Source organism: Pteropus medius, unplaced genomic scaffold, assembly GCF_902729225.1.
Source record: "Pteropus medius unplaced genomic scaffold, Ma_sr-lr_union100, whole genome shotgun sequence".
Classification (NCBI taxonomy): domain Eukaryota; kingdom Metazoa; phylum Chordata; class Mammalia; order Chiroptera; family Pteropodidae; genus Pteropus; species Pteropus medius.
The window spans coordinates 400,706-425,242 of record NW_024349568.1 but is presented as its reverse complement, the minus strand read 5'-3'; the positions used below and the strand labels follow the sequence as shown (position 1 = coordinate 425,242).

General features: G+C 38.9%; 2 protein-coding genes across 2 annotated transcripts in view; both read left to right on the top strand.

Moving 5' to 3' along the window:
• LOC120618985 (olfactory receptor 7A10-like) overlaps window positions 1-22,620 on the top strand; it is a 72,320-nt gene extending 49,700 nt beyond the window's left edge. The window contains exon 2 of the mRNA XM_039883124.1: window positions 21,504-22,620. Within this exon, the coding sequence (XP_039739058.1) occupies window positions 21,520-22,488 (969 nt within the window). The 5' untranslated portion in view covers window positions 21,504-21,519 and the 3' untranslated portion in view covers window positions 22,489-22,620. The remainder of the gene's footprint in view (window positions 1-21,503) is intronic.
• On the top strand, window positions 3,415-4,384 carry LOC120619013 (olfactory receptor-like protein OLF4). Its single transcript, XM_039883143.1, has one exon. It carries the CDS (start codon window positions 3,416-3,418, stop codon window positions 4,382-4,384), a length of 969 nt encoding a protein of 322 aa, XP_039739077.1. The 5' UTR covers window position 3,415.
• Window positions 22,621-24,537: the final 1,917 nt, after the last annotated feature.

Here is a 24,537-nt window from a genome sequence, read left to right as displayed (position 1 = left end):
CTGATTCGTATACTCACTGATGTTGGAGAAGTTCTGCTCTAGAATGGTATTTCTCATCTCACCACTGTTGACATTTCTGCTGGATAATTTTCTACGGTGGGGGTTGTCCTGTGCATTGTAGGATGTTCTGCTGCATCCCTGGCCTTAACCTACTAGGTACCAGTAGCACTTTCTCAGTTGTGAATAAACAAAAAATTCTCCAGACATTGCCAAATGATACCTAGAGGCAAAATCATCCTAGTCAGACCCACTGGCCAAGGGTATAAACACTGGAAATTCTTTGAGGAAATTCCAATCAAAATTGATCCTATTCTCAGTTCATAACTTAGGACAGATCACTTAACCCTTCTGAACCCCACTTCTGCAAATGTAAAATGGGGTTTATAATGGCACTAACCACAAAGAAGGGACATTTGTAAAAATGAAATAAAATAATCCATATAAGATTTTAAGTTCAGTTCATGGTGCATAAAAAGATTTAAATATAATTATAATTGAACATTTTTAAGAGGAAGTAAATGATAACTCTAAACTAGATTCATATAATCTCCAAACTGAATTGTCAAAAACCAAGGATTATAGTCACCATTGTTTTGTAGCAAAGGAATACACCTCTCTCTCATGTTGAAGAGGGGTTACCAATTTTCTGGGGATATCAAGAGCTGTTTCCTGTCATAAGACAATACTTTGGAGGTCCATGGGACCTAGCCTAGATAGGTTTCTCAGTTGTAGTTTTGGAGAAAATATTAACTCCATGTTAGGAGAAAGTGCAAGGAGGTTAGACCACTGGAAGGCCGGCATGTTCATGGAGAAGGAACGATAAAAATAGGATTCGCCTGACTTCTATTTTGGTCTCTTGGGAACAGATATCAGAAGGAAATTATCCTTTCTTTCTAGACTAGTGTCCCATGGGAAAATAATATACTCAGAAGTGGGACTAACAATGAATGAGCAGGTATGGGAAGCTGTAAATATCTCCTCTTCTGCAGTATCGAGGTGTGCAACCTTGAGTTGAAGAGAATGTAGTTGTTGCTTTTGGATTCCTAAGTCTGGGTGGGGACCAATGCTTCACTCCTTCCTGCTGTCTGGTCAGAGAATACACCTTCAGTCTCCATTCTCAACCATTCAGGGAGGAATTCAGACTTCCACACTGATTCCTGCCTCTCAGAGACTCCATCAAGGTGAGTCTGAGAGCCCATTAGTGTCAGAGAGAACTTCAATTTGAGATCACCTGAGAGCCTAACCAGCCCAGCTCATAGCTGAGGATTGCCATGTTTGTGTGCTGTGTAGACTAAAGCATTTATAATTAATGTATTTAATATGTTATAAAGAGAAATGTCTGTTCAATCAGCAGTACAAGGGTAGTCGTTGACAATTAAGTGATAGGAATGCAAATCCAATAGGATGAGGTGAGGAACAGATGGGAGGCATAAAGTGGTTTCAATAATATTAGAACGTATTAGATAAATTTTGAAGTTAAGGGGAGTAGAAATATAGAGTAACTGAGGGCATTTTCAAACCTTTTTATGGTGGGATGTATTTGAGTATGTTTTGTATTCATTAGGAAGACCCAGACCCATGGAAATAGATATTATGTTGTAACAGTAATTCTTGAGACATACATTTCAGAGTACCATCTCTCATATTGGCTATTCACATGAAAAAGTTTATTTAATATGTAAAAACGGGTATACTACCAAGCATTACTTTGCTATATTATATTACCGAGATGTGGAGAAGGAATGGGGACACTTGCAATGTAGAAGAAAAAAATCAGCCAAATATCATCACCGGTGATAACCAATTCCATTTAGTGACAGGAAAGAACTGTGCTAAGCTTTTGAATGAGCATATAAGGTTACAATGGCTAATTTAGAATGCTTCTGTTGTCTCTCCAAGTTCAAGCAGTTAATGTGGTAGATCGAGATTCAAAACAGACATTTATTTTTCTGATTCAAAAAGTTTTGCACCTAAAATCACTGAAAAATCTTTAATAATTTTTTGAAAAAGTCTTCTTCTATTGTTATAGATTATATATATATTTTTAAATTGTGAGTGAATTCCTTTTGCTTATTTTTCTAGTGATGTCAATCAGTTCTATTTCTTAGCATGGTAAAGATATAACTCGTTTCTCTTTTGAATAATTTTTTTCTTGCTGTTTTATTAGTTATTCTGGGCATCAAGGGGATAGAACCAGGGGTGGAATGCTGCCAGAACCAAAGAGCTCTCTCCTCATCACAATCGCTAAGGGATCACCTGAGACATTAGATCTTGTTTTTGTCTCTCTCACCTTTAAAAAAATTTTTTTAAAAAACCATTTTCAATACAGAGCACAAAATGTTCTTATTTAAATGAAACCCCATGTTTACATGTTCATGGGAGTCTTAACAACTTGAATTTGGGAATTGTTTCTACATTCTTTATGGTCAAGATAAGTTGATTTCAAAAATTGCCTGTATCATTCCTTTCGTAATTCTTGTGGCTGGAACTGAGAAAAGCCGAGCAGTAACATGGCCCTAATATGCCATAGTGTGCTGTATCTGTGTTTGAGGTTGTGTTTTGTGGGGCATGAGCAGTGCTCTGGGTAGTGGAACCCAAGATCCTATATTGCAAAATGTGTCCTTAAATGCAGATGCCAGAATGTAAATCAACAAATGGAAATGAAGAGATCATTTTAAATTGTAGAAATTCTTTAACAAAATTGAAAAGGAACAACATGTGGACAAGGGACTCCCTGTGACCTGAAGTTTCAGCATCTGCAGGGAGACCATCTCTTTCCTCCACAGTATGTGGCACCATCTCTCATCACTCTCCCTCTTGCTCATTCTCCAGGATACTTTGTTTTCCCTTTGAGTGCTGAGTATCTGAAAGAAATGTCATCCTCAGGGCCTTTGCACTGACTCATTCCACAACAGGCACACACGTCCCCAGATAACCTCATGACTCTCACTCTGTTTTCCTCCAGGACTCTGTTTAAATGACGCCTTGTTGGCAAGTGAAAATTCCTTTCACACTATTTTCCTGCTTTTCTTTTCATAGCACTGGTCAACATCTGACATGGTATATAGATTTCTATTTTCTAATTTATCTCCTTTCTCCATCATTGGATTGTAGGGAGTTTTGTTTTTCAGTACTGTATACTCTTACCCTAGAAGATTATCTGCCCTTAACAAAAATTCCTCAAGTGCATGAAAAATTTTGCATTAAAATGGTATATTACACAACCTGTAGGGAAAATGCTGTGGGACAGGAACTCCTAATCATAGGTGTCACAGCACCTTCCTTAAAGGCAATGTGCTCAATATAAATATTTCCTTGACAGAAAAATATAAATTCTAGCAGTTCATTACATTATTGACCATATGTGTAAAAACTAATCATATTATTTTTCTTTTCTGGCTGTGACTACCACCACATGCTACCAGGCAATGATACACAAATTTCAGAATTTCTTCTTCTGGGATTTTCAGAGGAACCAGAACTGCAGCCCCTCATCTTTGTTTTTTTCCTCTCCATGTACCTGATCACTGTATTTGGAAACCTGCTCATCATCCTGGCCGTCAGCTCAGACTCCCACCTCCACACGCCCATGTACTTCTTCCTCTTCAACCTGTCCTTGGTGGATATCTGTTTCACTTCCACTACTGTCCCAAAGATGCTTACGAGCATTCTGACACAGAACAAAGTTATAACCTATCAAGGCTGCATCATACAGATGTATTTTTTCCTACTCTTTGCAGGTTTAGATGTCTGTCTCTTAACTGTGATGGCCTATGACCGCTTTGTGGCCATCTGTCACCCCTTGCATTACATGGTCATTATGAACCCCCGGCTCTGTGGACTGCTGGTTCTGGTATCCTGGAGCATGTGTATCCTGAATTCCTTGTTACAATGCTTGATGGCTTTGCAGCTGTCTTTCTGTACAGTCTTAGAAATCCCGCAATTTTTCTGTGAACTCAAACAGATGGTCCAACTTGCCTGTTCTGACACCTTTTTAAATAACATCGTGATGTATTTTGGGGTTGTTCTGCTAGGTGGTTGTCCCCTACCTGGTATCCTTTACTCTTACTGTAAGATAGTGTCTTCCATATGTGGAATCTCATCAGCTCAGGGGAAGTATAAAGCATTTTCTACCTGTGTGTCTCATCTCTCAGTTGTCTTTTTATTTTACTGTACGGGCCTAGGAGTGTACCTCAGCTCTGCTGCTACCCACAACTCACAGTCAAGTGCGGTAGCCTCAGTGATGTACACAGTGGTCACACCTATGTTGAACCCTTTCATCTACAGTCTCAGGAATAAAGACATAAAAGGGGGTCTAAAAAGAGTTTTTGAGGTGGAGGCTATAAAAAGACCTGTCACCTTGGGATTGAAAAAGTGCCCATGATTTCAGGGCTGAAAACATTTTAGAGCCAGAAATTCCAATTCTTTGCTCAGATTGTGGGAAAAGCACTTGCTCTTTCTATTTAATTCCTGGAAGTACCATATCTTTATTTTAAATTTCTTTCTACAATTTGATAATTCACTTGATTAAGCTCAGCCTGTGTGATGTATGGACAATTTTCCATTTTTCTATTTTCCTCTTGTCCCCATGTTTTCTCAATCTTGGCTGAGAAATATTTGAAAATTTCCATTTATTTCATAGGTAAATTGTATTTATTAAAAAATAATCCATTTTAAAATTAAATCTATGTTCTTAAATAATTTTTTTTTACAATTTTCTTGAGGTAATGATCTTGAGTTGTATTGCTCACATGGTAAAAACTGCACTTGACAACTAAAGCCATTTATATAATTTCAAGGCAGAAGAAAATCTGAAGCCAAAATTTTCATTTTGGAACTGTCATTCTTTTCTACACCACTACTTTAACTGTTCTTACTGATAATGCCTAGTCTAACATGCTACTGAGTTTTACTACTGGTCTCCTGGTGTTATTCTTTATTTGGCCTAGTATCATCACTGCCTACTATAGGCACTGACAGAAATTGATTATCAAACATATATCTCCCAGTGGAGTCTATATTGAAAGGAAATTTTGAATAAATAAAGTTATTTTATGTGATCTTAGTGTCAGAGATGACTTTACATATGAGGAAGAAAAATTTTTAAACACACATTTTATTATTATGAAAAATGTTCTTTTTCATGGTGTACATGTACTCATTGAATATAAGGGACTAATGTTCATGTATAAGATTGAAAAAAATTAGTTTCAGGTACACAACATAGCGATTAGACATTTTTATTTAATTCCTCAATCCTACTTCTTGGCATTTATCCGAAGAAATAAAAACACTAACTTGCAAAGATATATTCACCCCTATGTTCATTGCAACATTATTTACAATATATAGAAGCATCCTAAGAGTCCATTGTTACATGAACAGAAAGATGATGTGGTGAGGGTGGCTCTATTGTGTAGTGGTTAGCACGTCTGCTTTGCATGCAGAAGGTTCTGGGTTCATGCCCTAGGTGGAGACACCAACCATACGCCGGGTGCCTGGCCCTGGATGTGCCAGGCACCCGTGTGTGCCAGACCCCCAAATGTGCCGGGGGTGCCAAGCCCCGGGTGTGCCAAGTCCTGGATGCATGCTGTGAGCATGTAGGAGAGGATGCCCCGCTTTCAGAGAGCCAGCTCTTAAGGGGAAATGGCAACATCCATGGGTCAGAGGTGGAAGTGAGGGGTGAATTAAAGAGGGAAAAAAACATGATGTGGTATAGACACCTATGTTTTGTGGCTAAAACGGGGGAGGCATCTCAACCGCAGAGATTCTCTCTGAGGATGGAGAGGTCCCAGCCTCACACCAAGCTCCCTAGCCCAGGGTACTAGGGTCAGGAAGAAGAAGTCCCAATAAATTTTTTGCTGTGAAAACAGTGGAGATCGTGGCTGAGTGAGACGGATGGCTGCTGGAGTCCTAGGTCTTCCTCTTGGATACCCTGTGCATCTTACTTGCTGACAGACTCGCTCACCCTGAACTCTAGTGCTGGCGAGGCAGCTTGAAAAGCACCAGGGATTTATGGAGAAGAGCTGAATTGTCTGGATTTAGAATGAGGGCTGAAGGGGCAGCTTTCTCCCAGTTAGGAGTGCCGGTAGAAGCCTTTGTTCCTTTGGTGAGCCTTCCCCTCACTCAGTCTGCACGCCCAGGAAACCACCATATCTAACTCTCCATCAACCTGGCTAACATCATTCACCCTGCCCTGGTGACTTCCTGACACCCCACCACTTCCAACTTGCATACTCACCCAAGCCGCTGCCAGTGGCTTTCCTATACAAATGGCCCATCTTGGCTCATGCTGTGGACTTTCCTAAAATTTCTCAAAGGTTTACAAGTCCCAACAAATCCCAGAATCTGGCCTTGGTGTGCCCACACCTGTTGCTAAGCCTGGCACTGGCAGCAGCCAGAGTTAGTGTGCAGTTCAGTCTCTTCCAGGCATGTTGATCCTAGCACAAAGGACAACCACCTGCAGATCACTTTCTAGCTCATACTAAATGGCCCCAGGCAAGGCGCAGGTTGCAGCTGATGTTGGCCTGCACCGGAAGCTGCACAAAAGACTCCAGAACCAATATACTGGTGGTTAGCTTTGGACCACCAGAGAGCATATTAGAGAATCACCTAACCACCTCCACAAACAAAACACCCAAAGGGCAGACTCAGCAGGCACAAGAGCCCTGCTAAAATGAATCCTGCTCTATAGGGTCAGCCCCTGCCCAATAGCTCCTCCATTGTAGTCATGGCCTGTCTTCACAATCAATCAACCTGAGGGTCAATCCTGCCCATTGACGTGCTAACAGCAAACAAGGCTCAACTCCAACAGGAGGGCACACCACACAAACCACACAAGGGACACACCTGGAGCAGCGAGCTTAGGTGACCAGGATGACTGCGTCACTGGGCCTCATATAACACCTACTAGGTAAGGATACTCTGCCAAGACTGGGAGATGAAACAGCTCTACCTCATGCATAGAAAAATTTTAGGAGGAAGCCAAAAAGAAGAGACAAAGAAACATGTTCTAAATGAAGAATAGAACAAAGCTCCAGAAGAATAACTAAATGAAATGGAGACAAGCAATCTACCAGATGGAAAGTTCAAAACTCTGGTTATAAGGATGCTCAACAATTTCAGTGAGAACTTCAACAAGAGATAGGAAACATAAAAATAGAGATAGAAAACAAATAAAAAAAGAATCAATGAGTAGTGAAGAATAAAATAACTAACATAGAGGATTCATTATAGGGAATCAACAGTAAATTGGATGAAGCAGAGAATTGAAACAGCAATTCAAAGATAAGGTAGCAGAAAACACTGAATCAGAACAAAACCTAAAAAACCTAGAAAAATGAGGATAGTTAAAGGGGATTCTGAGACAACATCAAACATACCAACATTGCATTATGGGGTATTAAAAGAAGGGATAGAGCAAGGAATTGACAATCTATTTGAAGAATTAAGGATAGAAAAATTTCCTAACCTGGCTAAATAAATAGACATACAAGCTCAGGAAGCACAGAGAGTCCCAAAAAGGTGAACTTCATGTAAGGAAGAGGCATGAGAATTAAAATGTTGAATCAAACTACATGCAGAGATACAATATGCTGATCAGCTCTGCAGCCAGGCCAGGAGGACACCTGCAAAACCAAGAAAGATTTCTGCTGCACTTGCTAACAACTCTTTTCCCCTACTTGTGAAAAAGGAAACAGGAAAAACAGAGTCTTTAAGTGCCACCCTACACAAATAAAATTGTTCATTCCCTGTGGCTAAAACCATAGGGAACCTGTGGAGTAAAGGCTGGGAACTGCCTTCAGGACTTTTGGGCTACATGCTCTTCCCCTTCCACTTTCTCACTGTATGTTCATATCAAAGGAAATGGGTAAATGAAGTTTTAAAAGTATAACTCATAGAAACTAAAAAATGACACATATACTGTATCCAGTGACTCTCGGGGCTTTTTCCCCTTGTCTTGGGATTTCGTCTTTGCTTTATGTAGTCTTTGCTTTTCCCCTTCTTTAATAAACTTTCTTTTGGTCCCAACTTTGGCATGTGTGTTAAATTCTTTCTACACTCTTAGCCAAGGATCCTATTCTTCTCTCAGTGCAGAGCTTGGTCTCCTTCCTCTCCACCCCTACTCCGACACTTTGGGAAAATTTCCCCTGTCCTGCATCAAATCCAGGAGGCTTACACTAACACAACATAATTAAAATGTAAATGCTTAAAGACAAAGAGAGAATCTTAAAAGTAGCAAGAGAGAGGCAATTAATTAACTGCAAGGGATCTCCCAGAAGACTGTCACCCGATTTTCCAACAGAAACTGTTGAAGAGATTGGCATGAAATATTTAAAGTGATGAAAAGCAAGGATTTACAACCAAGATTACTCTAACCAGAAAAGTTATCATTTAGAATCGAAGGACAGGTAAAGAGCTTTCCAGACAAGAAGAAGCTAAAGGAGTTCATCACCACCAAATCAGTATAATTAAAAAAAAAAAAAATTAAGTGATCTTCTTTAAGAAGATAAAAAAGATTAAAAATATAAACAATAAAATGACAATGACTACGTATCTATGAACAGTTACATTAAATGTAAACATATTAAATGCTCCAATCAAAAGACATAGCATGGCTAAATGGGTAAGAAAATAAAACCCTTACATATGCTGCCTATAGGAGACTCACTTCAGATCGAAAGAAATCCACAGACTGAAAGTAAAGTGATGGAAAAAGATACTTTGTGCAAATGGAATCAAAAAAGGAAAAAAAAGGTAGTGTAGCCATACATATATCACAAAATAGACTTTAAAATAAAGACTACAAGAAGAGATAAAGAAGGGCCCATCAATTCTACTTCTGGGTATTTATCCAAAGAATCTGAAGTCACAACTTCAAAGGGACACGCACATCCACGTATTTATTGCAGCATTATTTACATTAGCTAAGATATGGAGGCAACCTGGGTGTCCATCAATAAATGAATGGATAAAGATGCAGAGGTACATATATGCAATGGCATAATAGCCATAAAGAAGAGTGAAATCTTGCCATCTGCAACATGGATGGATATAGAGGTTATCGTACGGAGTGGAGTCAGTCAGACAGAGAAAGACAAATGCAACATGACTTCACCTATATGTGGAATCTAAGAATCAAAATAAATGAAAATACAAAACAGAAAGAAACTCATAGATACAGAGAACATTTTGAAGGTTTCCAGATGAGAGCAGCATTGGAGGATGGGGGAAAAAAAAAGGATAAAAAGTACAAATTAGTAGTTACAAAATAGTCATGAGTATGTAAAGTATAGCATCAAGAATATAGTCAGGATGTCAGAAACATGGTGGAGTGAGAGATGTCCCCAGATCTCTCCCATTAAAACAACAACAAGCTGAACATCTAAAATTCAAAAACCAAACCATATCAAACCAAAACAAAACACTCGACCTGCACAAAAGCATGCCTGCACAATGGATATGTGAATAAAAGTTACCACAGATCAGAAACCCAGGAGTTGGGCAGTAGACTGGGAAAAACAAAAGTGCTACCTCCCTCAGCCAGAATTCCTGCAGGAGGAGTGGAAGGGCAGAAGGTGTGGCAGGTTTCCTGAATAACTCTGCCTGGGAGAGCTGTAAGCTCCATGTGGCCGGTGGCAGTGCCCAGGCATCAGTGCAGAAAACAGAGAAATGGGGACTGCAGAGAAGCGGGGTTGGCAGAGAAACAATAGTTAATTATTACCAACCTCGGTTGCAAAATAGCCCCATCCCCTAACCCAAAGGACTCCTCCCCCCATATCCTCCGAGACGAAACACTGTGGAGCTGGAGGGGAATCTACAGAAACTATTGTGACTAAATCAAAGTTGTGATGGAAACAAAGAGCAGCAGCAAGGAAAACACCTGGGATTTTGATGAACAAGCCACACAACTAGGGAGAAATCCAAGAAAGCACCCTGCAACAGCAGAACATAGGATGGGGCGAGGATGCGGGGTGGCCCAGTCTCGAGCAGCTGAGACGGAGGATACAGCAGTGGCAGACTACTCTTAAAGGGACCGCTTTCACGAGAGGAATTTTGCGATGATGGGCCCGCTCACTCTGAGCATCAGTGCTGATCCAGCTATGCACAGGGTGCACCAGGGACTTATAGGGAGACATTGTTGGAGTGAGGGCCGAGGTGAGACTCACTCTGTACAGAACTGTTGGTGGTATTCATTGTTCCCTATTGAGGTCTCCCCACTCCCAGTGCACCGGACACAGTCGCCATAGCTGTGAGGTCATCAAACTGGATAACAGAGGTCACTCTGCCCAGAGGATCCCTTGAAACCCTGCCTCCCCCAACTCGTGGCCCTACCCAAGCCACATCCAGGTATATACTCAGTGAGTCAGGTGCTCCTTGCTGAGACTCACACTGGAGGAGGCAGCTTACCTCGGTTTCTGGTGTGGCCTTTTGAGGCAACTATCAGCACAGCATCTGTGGATTGCTGGCTGAATCTTAATGGGTGGCCTCAGAGGGGTAGATGCTTGGTCTGCAGCTGAATCCCTCTCAGGACTGTGCCACTGGATACCTCCTTCACAAATCCACACTAATAAGACTGGGAGACTTAGGAGCTTTGCTTAGTACATAGAAACAGACACAGAAAGGCAGCCAAAATGTGAAGATAAAGAAGCAGAAACTATATGAGAGAACAGAACAGAGATCCAGATATAATGGAGTCAAGTAATCTAACAGAGTTCAAAACACTGGTTATAAAGATGCCCAATGAACTTTTGGTTAAATTCAATGAGAACTTCAACAAAGAGATCAAAAATATAAAAATGGAAATGGAAATTATAAAAGGGAACCAGTCTGAAATGAAAGACATATTATCTAAGATGAGAAGTATATTAAATGGAACAAACACAGGAATAAACAAAGGGAATAAAGAAAAAGATCAAATGCCCTATCTAGAGGATGGGGAAGCCAAGGACACTCAATCAGAATGGCAAGAGATAAGATGTCAAGACTATGAAAATAATTTAAGGAGCATATGTGACACTATTAAGGGTCCAAATATCCATCTGATCTGTGTAACTGAAGGAAATAAAGATGTCGAAGAAATAATAATGGAAAACTTCCCTAACCTGGTCAAGGAAATGGACATAAAACTCCAGGAAGCTCAGAGGATCCCAAAACCAGGGATCCAAAGAGGCCCACACCAAGACACATCATAATTAAAATGCCAAAGGTTAAATACAAAGAAAGAATATTAAAAGCGGCAAGAGAAAAACAGATAGTTATCTATAAGGGAACACCCGTAAGACTGGCAACTGATTTCTCAAAAGAAACAATGCAGGACAGAAGGGTTTGGTAAAAAATATTCGACAGGATGAAGACCCAGGATTGACAACCAAGAACAATTTATTCAGCAAAGCTATCATTTAGCGTTAAAGGACAGATAAAGAGCTTCCCAGACAAAAATAAGCCAAAGGAATTTATCAGCACTAAGCTAGTATTATAGGAAATGTTGGAGGGGCTTCTTTAAGAAGAAAAAGCATGTATCAAAAATAGGAATAAAGAATGGTAACAACTACGTTCCTATCAATAAGTACCTTAAATGGAAAAGAATGAAGTGCTCCAGAAAAAGATAGAGTGGCTGAAAGGATAAGAAAACAAGACCCTTACAATGCTGCCTACAAAAGACTCGGTTCAGGTTAAAATACACACACAGACTAAAAGGAAGGGGATAGAAAAAGGTAATGCTTTGATGGACTTAGGAGGTATTTAAGTCAGACAGGGAAAGATAAATAGTATATGATTTCACTTATATGTGGAATCTAAGGCATAAAAAGAACAAACTACTTAAAAATAGACTCAATTATAGTGGACAATTTGGTGACAGACAGAGAGAGGAGAGGGAGGAATGGGGTCCTGAGAGATGGAGTGAAGGGTTAAAGAAGTACACATTAGTAGCTGATGGATGGTCATGGGGATGAGGAGCATGGCATAAGGAATGCAGTTGCATTAATATGTTGGATAGATGGAGGGTCAGGGGAGGTAGAGAGCAATTAGGGAGATCGCTTTATGAACTATATAGATGTCTAACCAATTTACTGTATATTTAATATTTTACTGTATATTAAAATAAGTAAATTAATTAAAAAATCTAGAAAGGAAGAACAAATTAAGCCTAAAGTTAGCAGAAGGAAAGAAATAATCAAAATTAGAGCAGAAATAAATGAAATTGAAAACAAAAAAACAGAGAAAAAAATAAATGCTACGAAGAGCTGGTTCTTTGAGAAGGTTAATAAAACTGACAAACCCTTGATTAGACTCACTAAAGAAAAAAGAGAAAGGACACAAATTAACAATATCAAAAAGTGGAGAAATTACGACAGATACCACAGAAATACAAAGAATCATACATAAATACTATGCAAAAGTATATAACACCAACTTTAATAACCTAGAAGAAATGGATCAGTACTTAGAAAGATACAACCTTTTTAGAGTGAACCAAGAAGAACTGGAAAATCTAAATAGACTGGTCAGCAGTATTGTAATCGAAACAATCATCAAAAATCTACCAAAAATTAAAAGTCCAGAACCAGATGGCTTCATCAGTGAATCTACCAAATATTCAAAGAAGATTAAATACCTGTTTTCAAACTCTTCCAAAAAATCGAAGAGGAGGCAATACTTCCCAACTCATTTTATAAGGCCCATATTACCCTGATACCGAAAACTGGTAAAGATAACACACACACACACACAAGAAAACTACAGTCCAATATCTCTCACGTACACGGATGCACAAATCCTAAATATGATACTAGCGAACTGAATACAGCAACAAATTAAAAAGATTATACACCACAATCAAGTGGGCTTCATCATGAAGGCACAGGGATGGTTCAACATATGCAAATAGATTAATGTGATACACCACATAAACAAATTAAAAAATAAGAATCATATGATCACATCAATAGATGCAGAAAAAGCCTTTGACAAGATACAGCCTTGATTCATGATTAAAACACTTGACAAAATCGATATAGAAGAAAAGTAACTTAACATCATAAAGGCCATATATGACAAACCCTCAGCCAACATTATACTTAATGGTGAAAAACTAAAAACCTTCCCTCTAAGATCAGGAACAAGGCAAGGTTGTCCACTATAGCCACTGTTATTTAATATAACATTAGAGGTCCTAGCAAGTGCAATCAGGCAAGAGAAAGATATAAAAGGCATCCAAATAGGAAACGAAGAAGTCAGACTGTCGCTATGTGCAGATGACATGATTCTCTATATAGAAAAACCTAAAGACGCCACAAGAACACTACTAGAAACAATAAGCAAATACAGTAAAGTTTCTGGATACAAAATCAATGTTCAAACATCCATAGTGTTCCTATACTCTAATGATGAAGTGTTATAAAAAAAAAGTGAAAAAATAATTCCTTTTGCAATTGCAACAAAAAGAATAAAATACCTAGGAATAAATTTAACGAAACAAGTGAAGGACCTATATAATGAAAACCCTACGAGACCCTATTAAAAGAAATCGAAGCAGATACAAAGAAATGGAAAAATATTTCGTGTTCTTGGATTGGAAGAATCAACATAGTTAAAATGACCATATTACCTAAAGCATTATGCAGATTTAATGCAGTCCCCATCAAAATTTCATCAGCACTTTTTAAAGAAATAGAACAAAAAATCATCAGATTTGTATGGAAGCACAAAAGACCCCGAATTGCCAAAGCCATCCTGAGAAAAAAGAACGAGGCGAGAGGCATCACCATACCCGACTTCAAATTATACTACAAAGCGACAGTAATCAAAACAGCATGGTATTGGCAGAAAAACAGACACTTGGACTGGTGGAACAGAATCAAGTGTCTAGAAGTAAACCCATATTTATATGGGCAAATAATTTTCGACAAAAAAGCCAAAAACCTACAGTGGTGAAAGGAAAGCCTCTTCAATAAATGATGCCGGAAAACTGGAAAACCACCTGCAAAAGAATGAAACTGCTGTCTATCACCACATACCAAAATTAACTCAAAATGGATTAAGGACCTGAATATAAGACTTGAAACATTAAAATGAATAGAAGAAAATATAGGAACGAAACTCAAGGACCTTGGGCTTAATGAGGATTTTATGAATTTGAACTCAAAGGCAAGGGAAGTAAAAGCAAAAATAAATGAATGGGACTACATCAAACTAAAAAGCTCCTGCTCAGCAAAAGAAACCGTCAACAAGGTAAAGAGACAACCACCAGAATGGGAAAATATATTTGTAAGCAATGCCTCTGATAAGGGCCTAATATCCAAAATATACAAAGAACTCATATGACTCTATAACAACAACCACAACAACAACAAAAACAAATGACCCAATCGTAAAATGGGCAGAGGATCTGAACAGTTACGTCTTTGTATGGAGGACATACAAATGGCCAACAAATATTTGAAAAGATGCTCAACATTGCTAGCTGTTAGAAAAATGCAAATCAAAACCACAATGTGATACCATCTCACATCTTTTAGAATAGCTATAATCAACAGGACAAGTAATAACAAACACTGGAGAGGATGCAGAGAGAAAGGAACCCTCATATAGTGCTTGTGGGACTGCAAATTGGTACAGTCACTATGGAAAACAGTATAGAGGTTCCTCAGAAAACTAAGAATGATCTACCATATGATCCAGCAATCCTTCTACTGGGTATTTATCCCAAAGATGGAAAACCCATATCGGATAAGATATTTGCATACCAATGTTCATAGCAGCATTATTCACGGTGGCCAGGACATCAATGAAACAAAAGCGTCCTACGATAGATGATTGGATAAAGAAGCAGTGGTACATATATTCAGTGAAATATTACTCAGCCATAAGAAGAGATGAAATACTGCCATTTGCAACAACATGGATGGACCTTGATATAATCATGCTAAGTAAAAGAAGCCAGGCAGAAAAAAATAGAAAATCACATGACATCACTTATATATGGCATATATACCTAAAAGCAACAAACGAACTGGACAAACAAACCGAGACTCATGGAAATGGACTATAGATTAGTGGTTACCAGAGGATAGCGAGTGGGGGATGAGGGGAGAGTAGATGGGGTAGAGGGTGTCAAATATGTGGTGACAGAAAGAAATCTAACTATGGGAGGTGAACACACTGTGTAAATAGATATATGTCTTACTGTTAAAGTGTACAGTTGAAACTTATTGGATTTAGTCAACCAACATCACCATAAGAAATAAATAACAAAAATACATTTAAAAAAAGTCTATGAACTAATTGATCCTACATTCACTCATGTTTGCCTACCTAATTGTACCTCTTTGTCCTTGCAAACAGATCTCTAATATTCGAATTGGCTATTACTTGCTCATACCACCCCAACATGCTCAGACCAAACCAACAGACTCCAAGGTGGTAGACTTCCAGCAACAACCCTAGAGGAGGAACCAAATATCTGTGTCTATATTAGATGCTGCTGGTGTCCCATCCATATCACTTTGCTTCTTATCTTTTCTGAGATTTCTCAGCCCAATTGTCAATGCCAGCTCCTGGATTTCTTTGCCCGGGAGCTTTATCTGACCAACAGAATCCCCTCTGCACACTTCCGTGATTTTCTGAGAATCGCAGTGGGATAATACCCATACCTCCTGCAGAGATATGCTATGTTCTCATTGTAGCCATTCCACACTTGGCCTTTAGAAAGTTTTTAAGTTTTTACCTGAAACATGGTGTGCTTGCATGGAGGCCCTGGCTTCTTCCCATGCCCTTCCCCAGGCAAGCTCTTCCTCACATCCTATCTGTTGTTGGAGTTGTCCTTTTTTAAGCTGTCAGGATATCTGGTTGTTTTGTGATCTTGGCTCTCTCAAAAGTTCAAGAAGAGTTATGATTTTGTAGATTATTTGACCTTTTCTTCCTAGTGTGAGAGAGATGTATTTTCCAGGTTTCTACATTCTAAGCCAATATGGAATTTGCAACTTTCTACAAAGTGTTTGGAAGGAAAAAGAGAGAGAAACACACCCACACACACCCACACATACACACACACAGAATATAAGAATTGTTTTCATGTCTAGTAGAAAATGAAGTACAAGTAAGTATTCACACGCGAATCTATTTGATTGCTGAATTTTGGAATGTGAGAGGTATTTGACTTCAGACAGCAAAATATAAGTATAAATATTTGGAGTATTATTCTCACGGCTTCAAATTCAAACCAGTGGAGACTAGAATAGAGTCACTGTGGTTACATTTAAAAGTATCTTTAAATTCTTAGGCTCTTTTTTCATTTTGGAGTTTTTAATATTCATATACAAGTCATCTGGAGATAAAAACTTGAGCAAACCTATATTCTGCCATGTCCATCCATCTGGAAGTTAATAATTATTATTCAGACTCATACAACCAGAGGAAAGGGGTGTAGGTAAATAGGGGCAAAAGGGGTCAAATATTTGGCGACAGAAGGAAATTTAAATTTGAGTAGTGACCACACAATTATATATATATATATATATATATATATATATATATATATATATATATACACACACACACACACACACACACAAACACACGCACACACTAAACACATACATACATATATATGTATATATGTACACATATACATATATATTACCTATTGTTGAATTATTCACTAGAAACTTATTTGATTTTATTCACCCATGTCACCCCAATAATTTCAATAAAATAGAATCATGAAAAGGAGTATATTAGTCAGATTTGGTAACAAGCAACTCTCAACATCATAATGGCTGAAAAGAAACGAAAATTTATTGTTCATCACAATACATGTATACTGCAGAGGATTTGTGTCTCTGACTTACCTGTGCTTTGCTCAGTGTATGCTTTCATTCTGGGACCTATACTGATGAAACAGCTCCTGTGTGGGAAGGTGTTTATGCTCATGGAAGAGGAGAAGAGTAGGAGAAAAGGGTGCAATCACATTGCTTCTTCCTTAGGCATTGAGAGGTCATGTCTGCTTGCATTCTATCCACCAAAGCATGTCACATGTTCAATTCAAAGCCAATCAATAGGGACACACACTCCCCCCTCTAGAGGCACCTTCAAGACTCAAAGCAATGGATGGGGATGTACAGACCTAAGAAAATGAGGCAGTGAATCAATAATTGTGAAAAATGAAACAAATTCTATTTGAGGCAGAAACAGACACATAAGCATTTTATACTTCCGATGACGCAAAAAATTTAAAAGATATACGCTGTAGACTTGCAACAAAGAAGAAAAGAAGAGATGAAGGAATAGTTAGATTTACAAAGAAACAGCAGCTTTGCAGATATTCCCCAGAGTGAACCACAGGACACAGTACAACAACTAGAGGGACCTACAAATTCTTACTGTGGCCAATTTTAAAGCCAGTGTGAGGTGCTTAGAAGTGATGTCACTGAGTACAACACAGTATAGATCAATGGCCCCTGTCTGCTCCTTGTGCGGGGCCCTGGGAGGAGGTCCCCCTTCAAAATGACAGCTCTCTGTCTCCCAGTGCCAGGGCAATGCTGGACTCACCGCCTGTCCCAAGTGCCACAGTGAGTTTGGTAAGTGCCAAACTGGGACGTAGTCACAACTGCTGCTATAGCCTGAGCATCCTCTCTGTGCCAGTAATTTCCCATTGGCTCTAACATGTTACTAACTTATCACACCAAATCCATAACATAGGTGGAATTTCCCTACTTATAGATGAGGAACCAGAGGCCTTAAAGTTTTATTTCCTGTCATGAAGGCAATACTCAGAAGGCACATGTAAACTTGAGTGTGCATAAGTTGAGCTACTGAATCCAAGATTTGAAAACCTACGGTTAATATGACATGTGTGATAGAATTTTTGATGGAGAAGGAAGTACGAAAAAATTCATATTCTTAAATGGAATGCTGGACCACAGCCTTGGTACTCAGATGTTCCATAGACCAGGACCTGCAGCATCAATACAAACTAGAAAGTAGTTACAAATGCAGAATCCCTGCATTACCCCAGACCTGTCCCAGAATGTACATCTGAAAAATGTCCCTTATTCGTATACTCACTGATGTTGGAGAAGTTCTGGTGAAACATGGTATTTCTCATCTCACCACTATTGACATTTCTGCCAGATAATTTTCTGTGGTGGGGGTTGTCATGTACATTGTAGGATGTTCTGCTGCATCCCTGGCCTTAACCCACTAGGTACCAGTAACACTTTTCCAGTTGTGAATAAACAAAAATTTCTTCAGACATTACCAAATGATACCTAGAGGCAAAATCATCCTAGTCAGACCCACGGGCTGAGGGCATAAGCACTGGAAATATATTGAGGAAATTCCAATCAAAATTAGTCCTTTTCTCAGTTCCTAACTTAGGACAGATCACTTAACCCTTCTGAACCCCATTTCTGCAAATGTAAAATGGGGTTTATAGTGGTACTGACCACAAATAAGAGACATTTGTAAAAATGAAATAAGATAATCATTATGCGATTTTAGGCTCGGTCCATGGTGCATAAAAAGATTTAAATATATCTTATAGTTGAACATTTAAGAGTAGGTATACTGTAGCTCTAATTAGATTCGTATACTCACATACAGCATGAATCTCCAAACTGACTTGTTGAAAACCAAGGATTATAGTCTACATTGTTTTGTAGCAAAGTAACACACTTCTCTTTCATGTTGAAGAGGGGTTACCAATTTTCTGGGGATATCAAGAGCTGTTTCCTGTTGTAAGACAATACCGTAGAGGTCCATGGGACCTAGTCTAGAGAGGTTCCTTAGTTGTAGATTTGGAGAAAATATTAACTCCAGGTTAGGATAAAGTGCAAGGAGGTTAGACCACTGGAAGGCAGGCATGTTCAGGAGAAGGAACAATAAAAATTGGATTTTCCCGATTTCTATTATGGTCTCTTGGGAACAATATCAGAAGGAAATTTTCCTTTCTTTCCAGACCAGTATCTCATGGGAAAATGATATGCTCAGAGGTGGGACTAACAATGAATGAGCAGGTATGAGAAGCTGTAAATATCTCTTGTGCTGCAGTGTCAGGCTGTGAAACCTTGAGTTGAAGAGAATGTAGTTGTTGCTCTTGGATTCTTAAGTCTGGGTGGGGACCAATGCTTTACTCTTTCCTGCTGTCTTGTCTGAGAACACACCTTTGGTGTTTGTCATCGACCATTGAGGGAAGAATTCAGACTTCCACATGGAGTCCTCTCTCTCAGAGATCCCATCCAGGTGAGTCTGAGAGCCCACTAACATCAGAGAGAACTTCAGCTTGAGGTCACCTGAGAGCCTAACCAGCCCAGCTCATAGCTGAGGGATTGCCATGTTTGCGTGCTAGGTAGACTAAAGAATTTATAATTAATTTCTTTAATATGATATAAAGAGAAGTGTCTGTTGAATCAGCAATACAAGGGTAGTTGTTGACAATTAAGTGATGGGAATGAAAGTCCAATAGGATGAGGCGAGGAACAGATGGGAGGCATAAAGTGATTTCAATAATATTAGAACATATTAGAGAAATTTTGAAATTAAGTGGAGTAGAAATATAGAGTAACTGAGGGCATTTTCAAACCTTTCCATGGTGGGATGTATTGGAGTTGTTCTGTATTTGTTAGGAAGACTCAGACCCATAGAAATAGATATTACGTTGCAACAGTAGTTCTTGAGACATACATTTCAGAGTACCATCTCTCATGTTGAGGATTCACATGAAAAACTTTATTTAATATGTTGAAAGAGGTATACTGCCAAGCATTAGTTTTCAATATTCTATTACCAAGATGTGGGGAAGGAATGGGGACACTTGCAATGTAGAAGAAAAAAATCAGCCAAATATCACCACCGGTGATAACCAATTCCATTTAGTGACAGGAAAGAACTGTGCTAAGCTTTTGAATGAGCATATAAGGTTACAATGGCTAATTTAGAATGCTTCTGTTGTCTCTCCAAGTTCAAGCAGTTAATGTGGTAGATCGAGATTCAAAACAGACATTTATTTTTCTGATTCAAAAAGTTTTACACCTAAAATCACTGAGAAATTGCTAACAGTTTTCCTTTAGAAGTATACTTCTATTGTTACAGATTACACATTTTCTTTTTTAAATTGTGTATAAATCCCCATTGGGCATTTTTCTAGTGGATGTTCAATCAGTTCTATGTGTTGTCATGGTAAAGATATCATTCCTTTCTCTTTCAGATAAATTGTTTCTTGCTGTTTTATTAGTTATTCTGGGCATCAAGGGCATAGCACCAGAGGTGGAATGCTGCCAGAACCAAAGAGCTTCCTCCTCATCACAATCGCTCAGGGACCACTTGAGCCATTAGATCTTGTTTTTGTCTCTCTCACCATTTTTAAGTTTTTTTTTTTTTAAACACTTTTCAACACAGGCACAAAATATTCTTAAATAAATGAAGCCCCATGTTTACATGTTTATGGGAGGCTTAACAACTTGAATTCAGGAACTGTTTCTACATTCTTTATGGTCAAGATAAGTTGATTTTGATAATGTGCCTATATCATTCCTTTCCTAATTCTTGTTGCTGGAAGTGAAAAAAGCCGGACAGTGACATGCCCTAAGATGCCATAGTGTGCTGTATCTGTGTTTGAATGTGTGTTTTGTGAGCCATGAGCTTTCTTCTGGGCAATGAGACCTAAGATCTTGTACTCCAAAATATGTCCCTTAAATGTAGAAACCAGAATGTAAATCAACAGATCAAAATTAAGGGACAATTTTAAGTCATAGAAAAATTTAACAAACTTTAAACGTAAAAGAACGACATGTGGACAAGGGACTTCCTGTGATCTGAAGTTTCAGCATCTGCAAGAAGACCACGTCCTTCCTCCACAGTGTGTGACACCCTCTCTCATCTCTTTCTCTCTTGCTCACTCCTCTGGACACTTTGTCTTTTTTTGAGTGCTGAATATCTGAAAAAATTGTCATCCTCAGGGCCTTTGCACTGACTCATTCCACAATACGCACACACGTCTCCAGATAACCTCATGACTTCCACTCTGTCTTCCTCCAGGATTCTGTTTAAACGGTGCATTGTTTGCAGGTCTTCATGAACTTCAGTGAAATATAACATTCCCTTTATTCTGTTTTATACCTACCTTTTTTTTTTTTATAGCTCTGGTCGTCATCTGACATGGTATATATATTTCTATTTTCTAATTTATCTTCTTTTTTCATCATTGGGTTGTAAGGAGTTTTGTTTTTCATCATTGTTTATTCTTACTCTAGAAGATGGTTTGTCCTTAACAAAAATTCTTCAAATGCATGAAAAATTTTGCATTAAAATGGTATATTACACGACCTGTTGGGAAAAATGCTGAGTGTGGGACAGGAACTCCTAACAACAGGTGTCACAGCACCTTCCTTAAAGGCAATATGGTCAGTTTAAAAGTCATTGACTGAAAAATATAAATTCTAGCAGTTCATTATGTTAATGACCCTATGTGTAAAAATTAATCATGTTATTTTTTTTTCTAGTTGTGACCAACACCACATGCTACCAGACAATGATACACAAATTTCAGAATTTCTTCTTCTGGGATTTTCAGAAGAACCAGAACTGCAGCCTCTAATATTTGGGCTCTTCCTCTCCATGTACCTGATCACTGTATTTGGAAACCTGCTCATCATCCTGGCCGTCAGCTCAGACTCTCACCTCCACACACCTATGTACTTCTTCCTCTGCAACCTGTCCTTGGTGGACATCTGTTTTACCTCCACCACTGTCCCAAAGATGCTGGTGAGCATCCTGACACAGAACAAAGTTATAACTTATCGAGGCTGCATCACACAGATATATTTTTTCCTACTCTTTGCAGGTTTGGATGTCTGTCTCTTAACTGTGATGGCCTATGACCGCTTTGTGGCCATCTGTCACCCCTTGCACTACACAGTCATTATGAACCCCTGGCTCTGTGGACTGCTGGTTCTGGTATCCTGGAGCATGTGTATCCTCAATTCCTTGTTGCAATGCTTGATGGTTTTGCAGATGTCTTTCTGTGTAGTCTTAGCAATCCCCCACTTTTTCTGTGAACTCAAACAGATGGTCCAACTTGCCTGTTCTGACACCTTTTTAAATAACATCGTGATGTATTTTGGGGTTGTTCTGCTAGGTGGTTGTCCCCTACCTGGTATTCTTTACTCTTACTGTAAGATAGTGTCTTCCATATGTGGAATCTCATCAGCTCAGGGGAAGTATAAAGCATTTTCTACCTGTGTGTCTCATCTCTCAGTTGTCTCTTTATTTTACTGTACGGGCCTAGGAGTGTACCTCAGCTCTGCTGCTACCCACAACTCACAGTCAAGAGTGGTAGCCTCAGTGATGTACACAGTGGTCACACCTATGTTGAACCCTTTCATCTACAGTCTCAGGAATAAAGACATAAAAGGGGGTCTAAAAAGAGTTTTTGGGGTGGAGGCTATAAATAGACCTATTATCCTGGGATTAAACAAGTGTCTATGATTTCAGGGCTGAAAACATTTTAGAGCCAGAAATTCCAATTCTTTGCTCAGATGGTGGAAAAAGCACTTGCTCTTTCTATTTATTTCCTTGCAATTACCATTTCTTTGATTTAAATTTCTTTCTACAATTCGATAATTCACTTGATTAAGCTTAGCCTGTGTGATGTATGGACAATTTTGCATTTTTCTATTTTCCTCTTGTCTCCATGTTTTCTCAATCTTGGCTGAGAAATATTTGGAAATTTCCATTTCTTTCATAGGTAGATTGTATTTCTAAAAAAATAATTTATTTCAAAATTAAATCTATGTTTTTAAGTAATTTTTTTACAGTTTTCTTGAGGGAATGATCCTGAATTTTATTACTCACATGGAAAAAACTGCACTTGGCAACTAAGGCCATTTATATAATTTCAGTGCAGAAGAAAATCTAAAGGCAAAGTTTTCAGTTTGGGACTGTCATTCTTTTCTACACTACTTCCTTAACTGCTCTTACTGGTAATGCCAACTCTAACATGCTACTGAGTTTTACTATTGGCTTCCTGGTATTATTCTTTTCTTTGGTCTGGTGTTCGCACTGCCTACTATAGGCACTGACAAAAATTGATAATCAAACATATATCTCCCAGTGGAGTCTTCATTTAAAGGCAATTCTGAATAAATAGATTTATTTTATGTGGTCTTAGTGTCAGAGATGACTTCACATATGAAGAAGAAAAAATTTTAACCATACATTTTATTAATATGAAAAATGTTCTTTTTTATGCTGTAGTTCTCATTGAATATAAAAAACTCATGTTCATGTATAAGGGTTTTTTTAAAAAAAATCAGTTAACATACAATAAAATGTTATTTTCAGGTACACAACATAGTAATTAGACATTTTTATTTAACTCCCTAATCCTACCTCTGGGTATTTATCCGAAGAAATAAAAAACACTAATTTTAAAATATATATGAACCCCTATGTTCATTGCAATATTATTTACTAGATACAGAAGCATCCTAGGAATCCATTGATACATGAACATATAAAGATGATTTGGTATAGACGCCCATGTTTGGTAGCTTAAATGGGGGGGGGCGGGCATCTCAGCTGCAGAGGTTCTCTCTGAGATCTCAGCCTCACACCAGGCTCCATAGCCCAGGGTACCAGAAGAAGAAGTCTCAATAAATATTTTGCTGTGAAAACCAGCAGAGATTGTGGCTGACTGAGATGAATGGCTGCTGGAGTCTCAGGTATTCTGCTTAAATGCCCTGTGCCTGAAATTACTTGCTGACAGACTCGCGCACTCTGAGTTCCAGGGCTGGGGCGGCAGCTTGAAAGGCACCAGGGATTTATGGAGAAGAGTTGAATTGTCTGAATTTAGAATGAGGGCTGAAGGGGCAGCTTTCTCCCAGTCAGGAGTGCTGGTAGAAGCCTTTGTTCCTTTGGTGAGCCTTCTTCTCATCCAGTCTATATGCCCAAGAGGCCACCATATCTGAGTCTCCATCAACCTGGCCAACACCATTCACCCTGCTCTGGTGATTTCCTCACACCCTGACCCTCTCAACTTGCATACTCACCCAAGCCGCTTCCAGTGGTGTTCCATACAAATGCGTGTCTTGGCTCAGGCTGCACACTTTTCTAAAATTTCTCAAAGGTTCACAAATCCCAAACATGCAGCATCTGGCCTTAGTTGCTGAGCATCCTCAATGCTGTATCATGAAAACATGGACTGTTTTCCAACCAATCAGCCTGAGGGCCAATCCTTCCTACTGAGGTGCCAACAGCAACCAAGGCTGAACTACAACAGAAGGGCACACCACACAGCTCATACAAAAGATACACCTGGAGCAGCGAGCTTAAGTGACCATGATGATTGCACTACTGGGCCCCACATGACACCTACTAAGTAATGACACTCTGCCAAGACTGGGAGATGAAGCAGCTCTACCTCATGTATAGAAAAAATCCTAGGAGGCAGTCAAAATGAAGAGACAAAGAAATATGTCCCAAATAAATAGAACAAAGCTCCAGAGAATAACTAAGCAAAATGGAGACAAGCAATCT

Coding starts and splice junctions, on each gene's coding strand:
- LOC120619013 (XM_039883143.1), top strand. CDS start 3,416: ATGCTACCAGGCAATGATACACAAATTTCAGAATTTCTTCTTCTGGGA.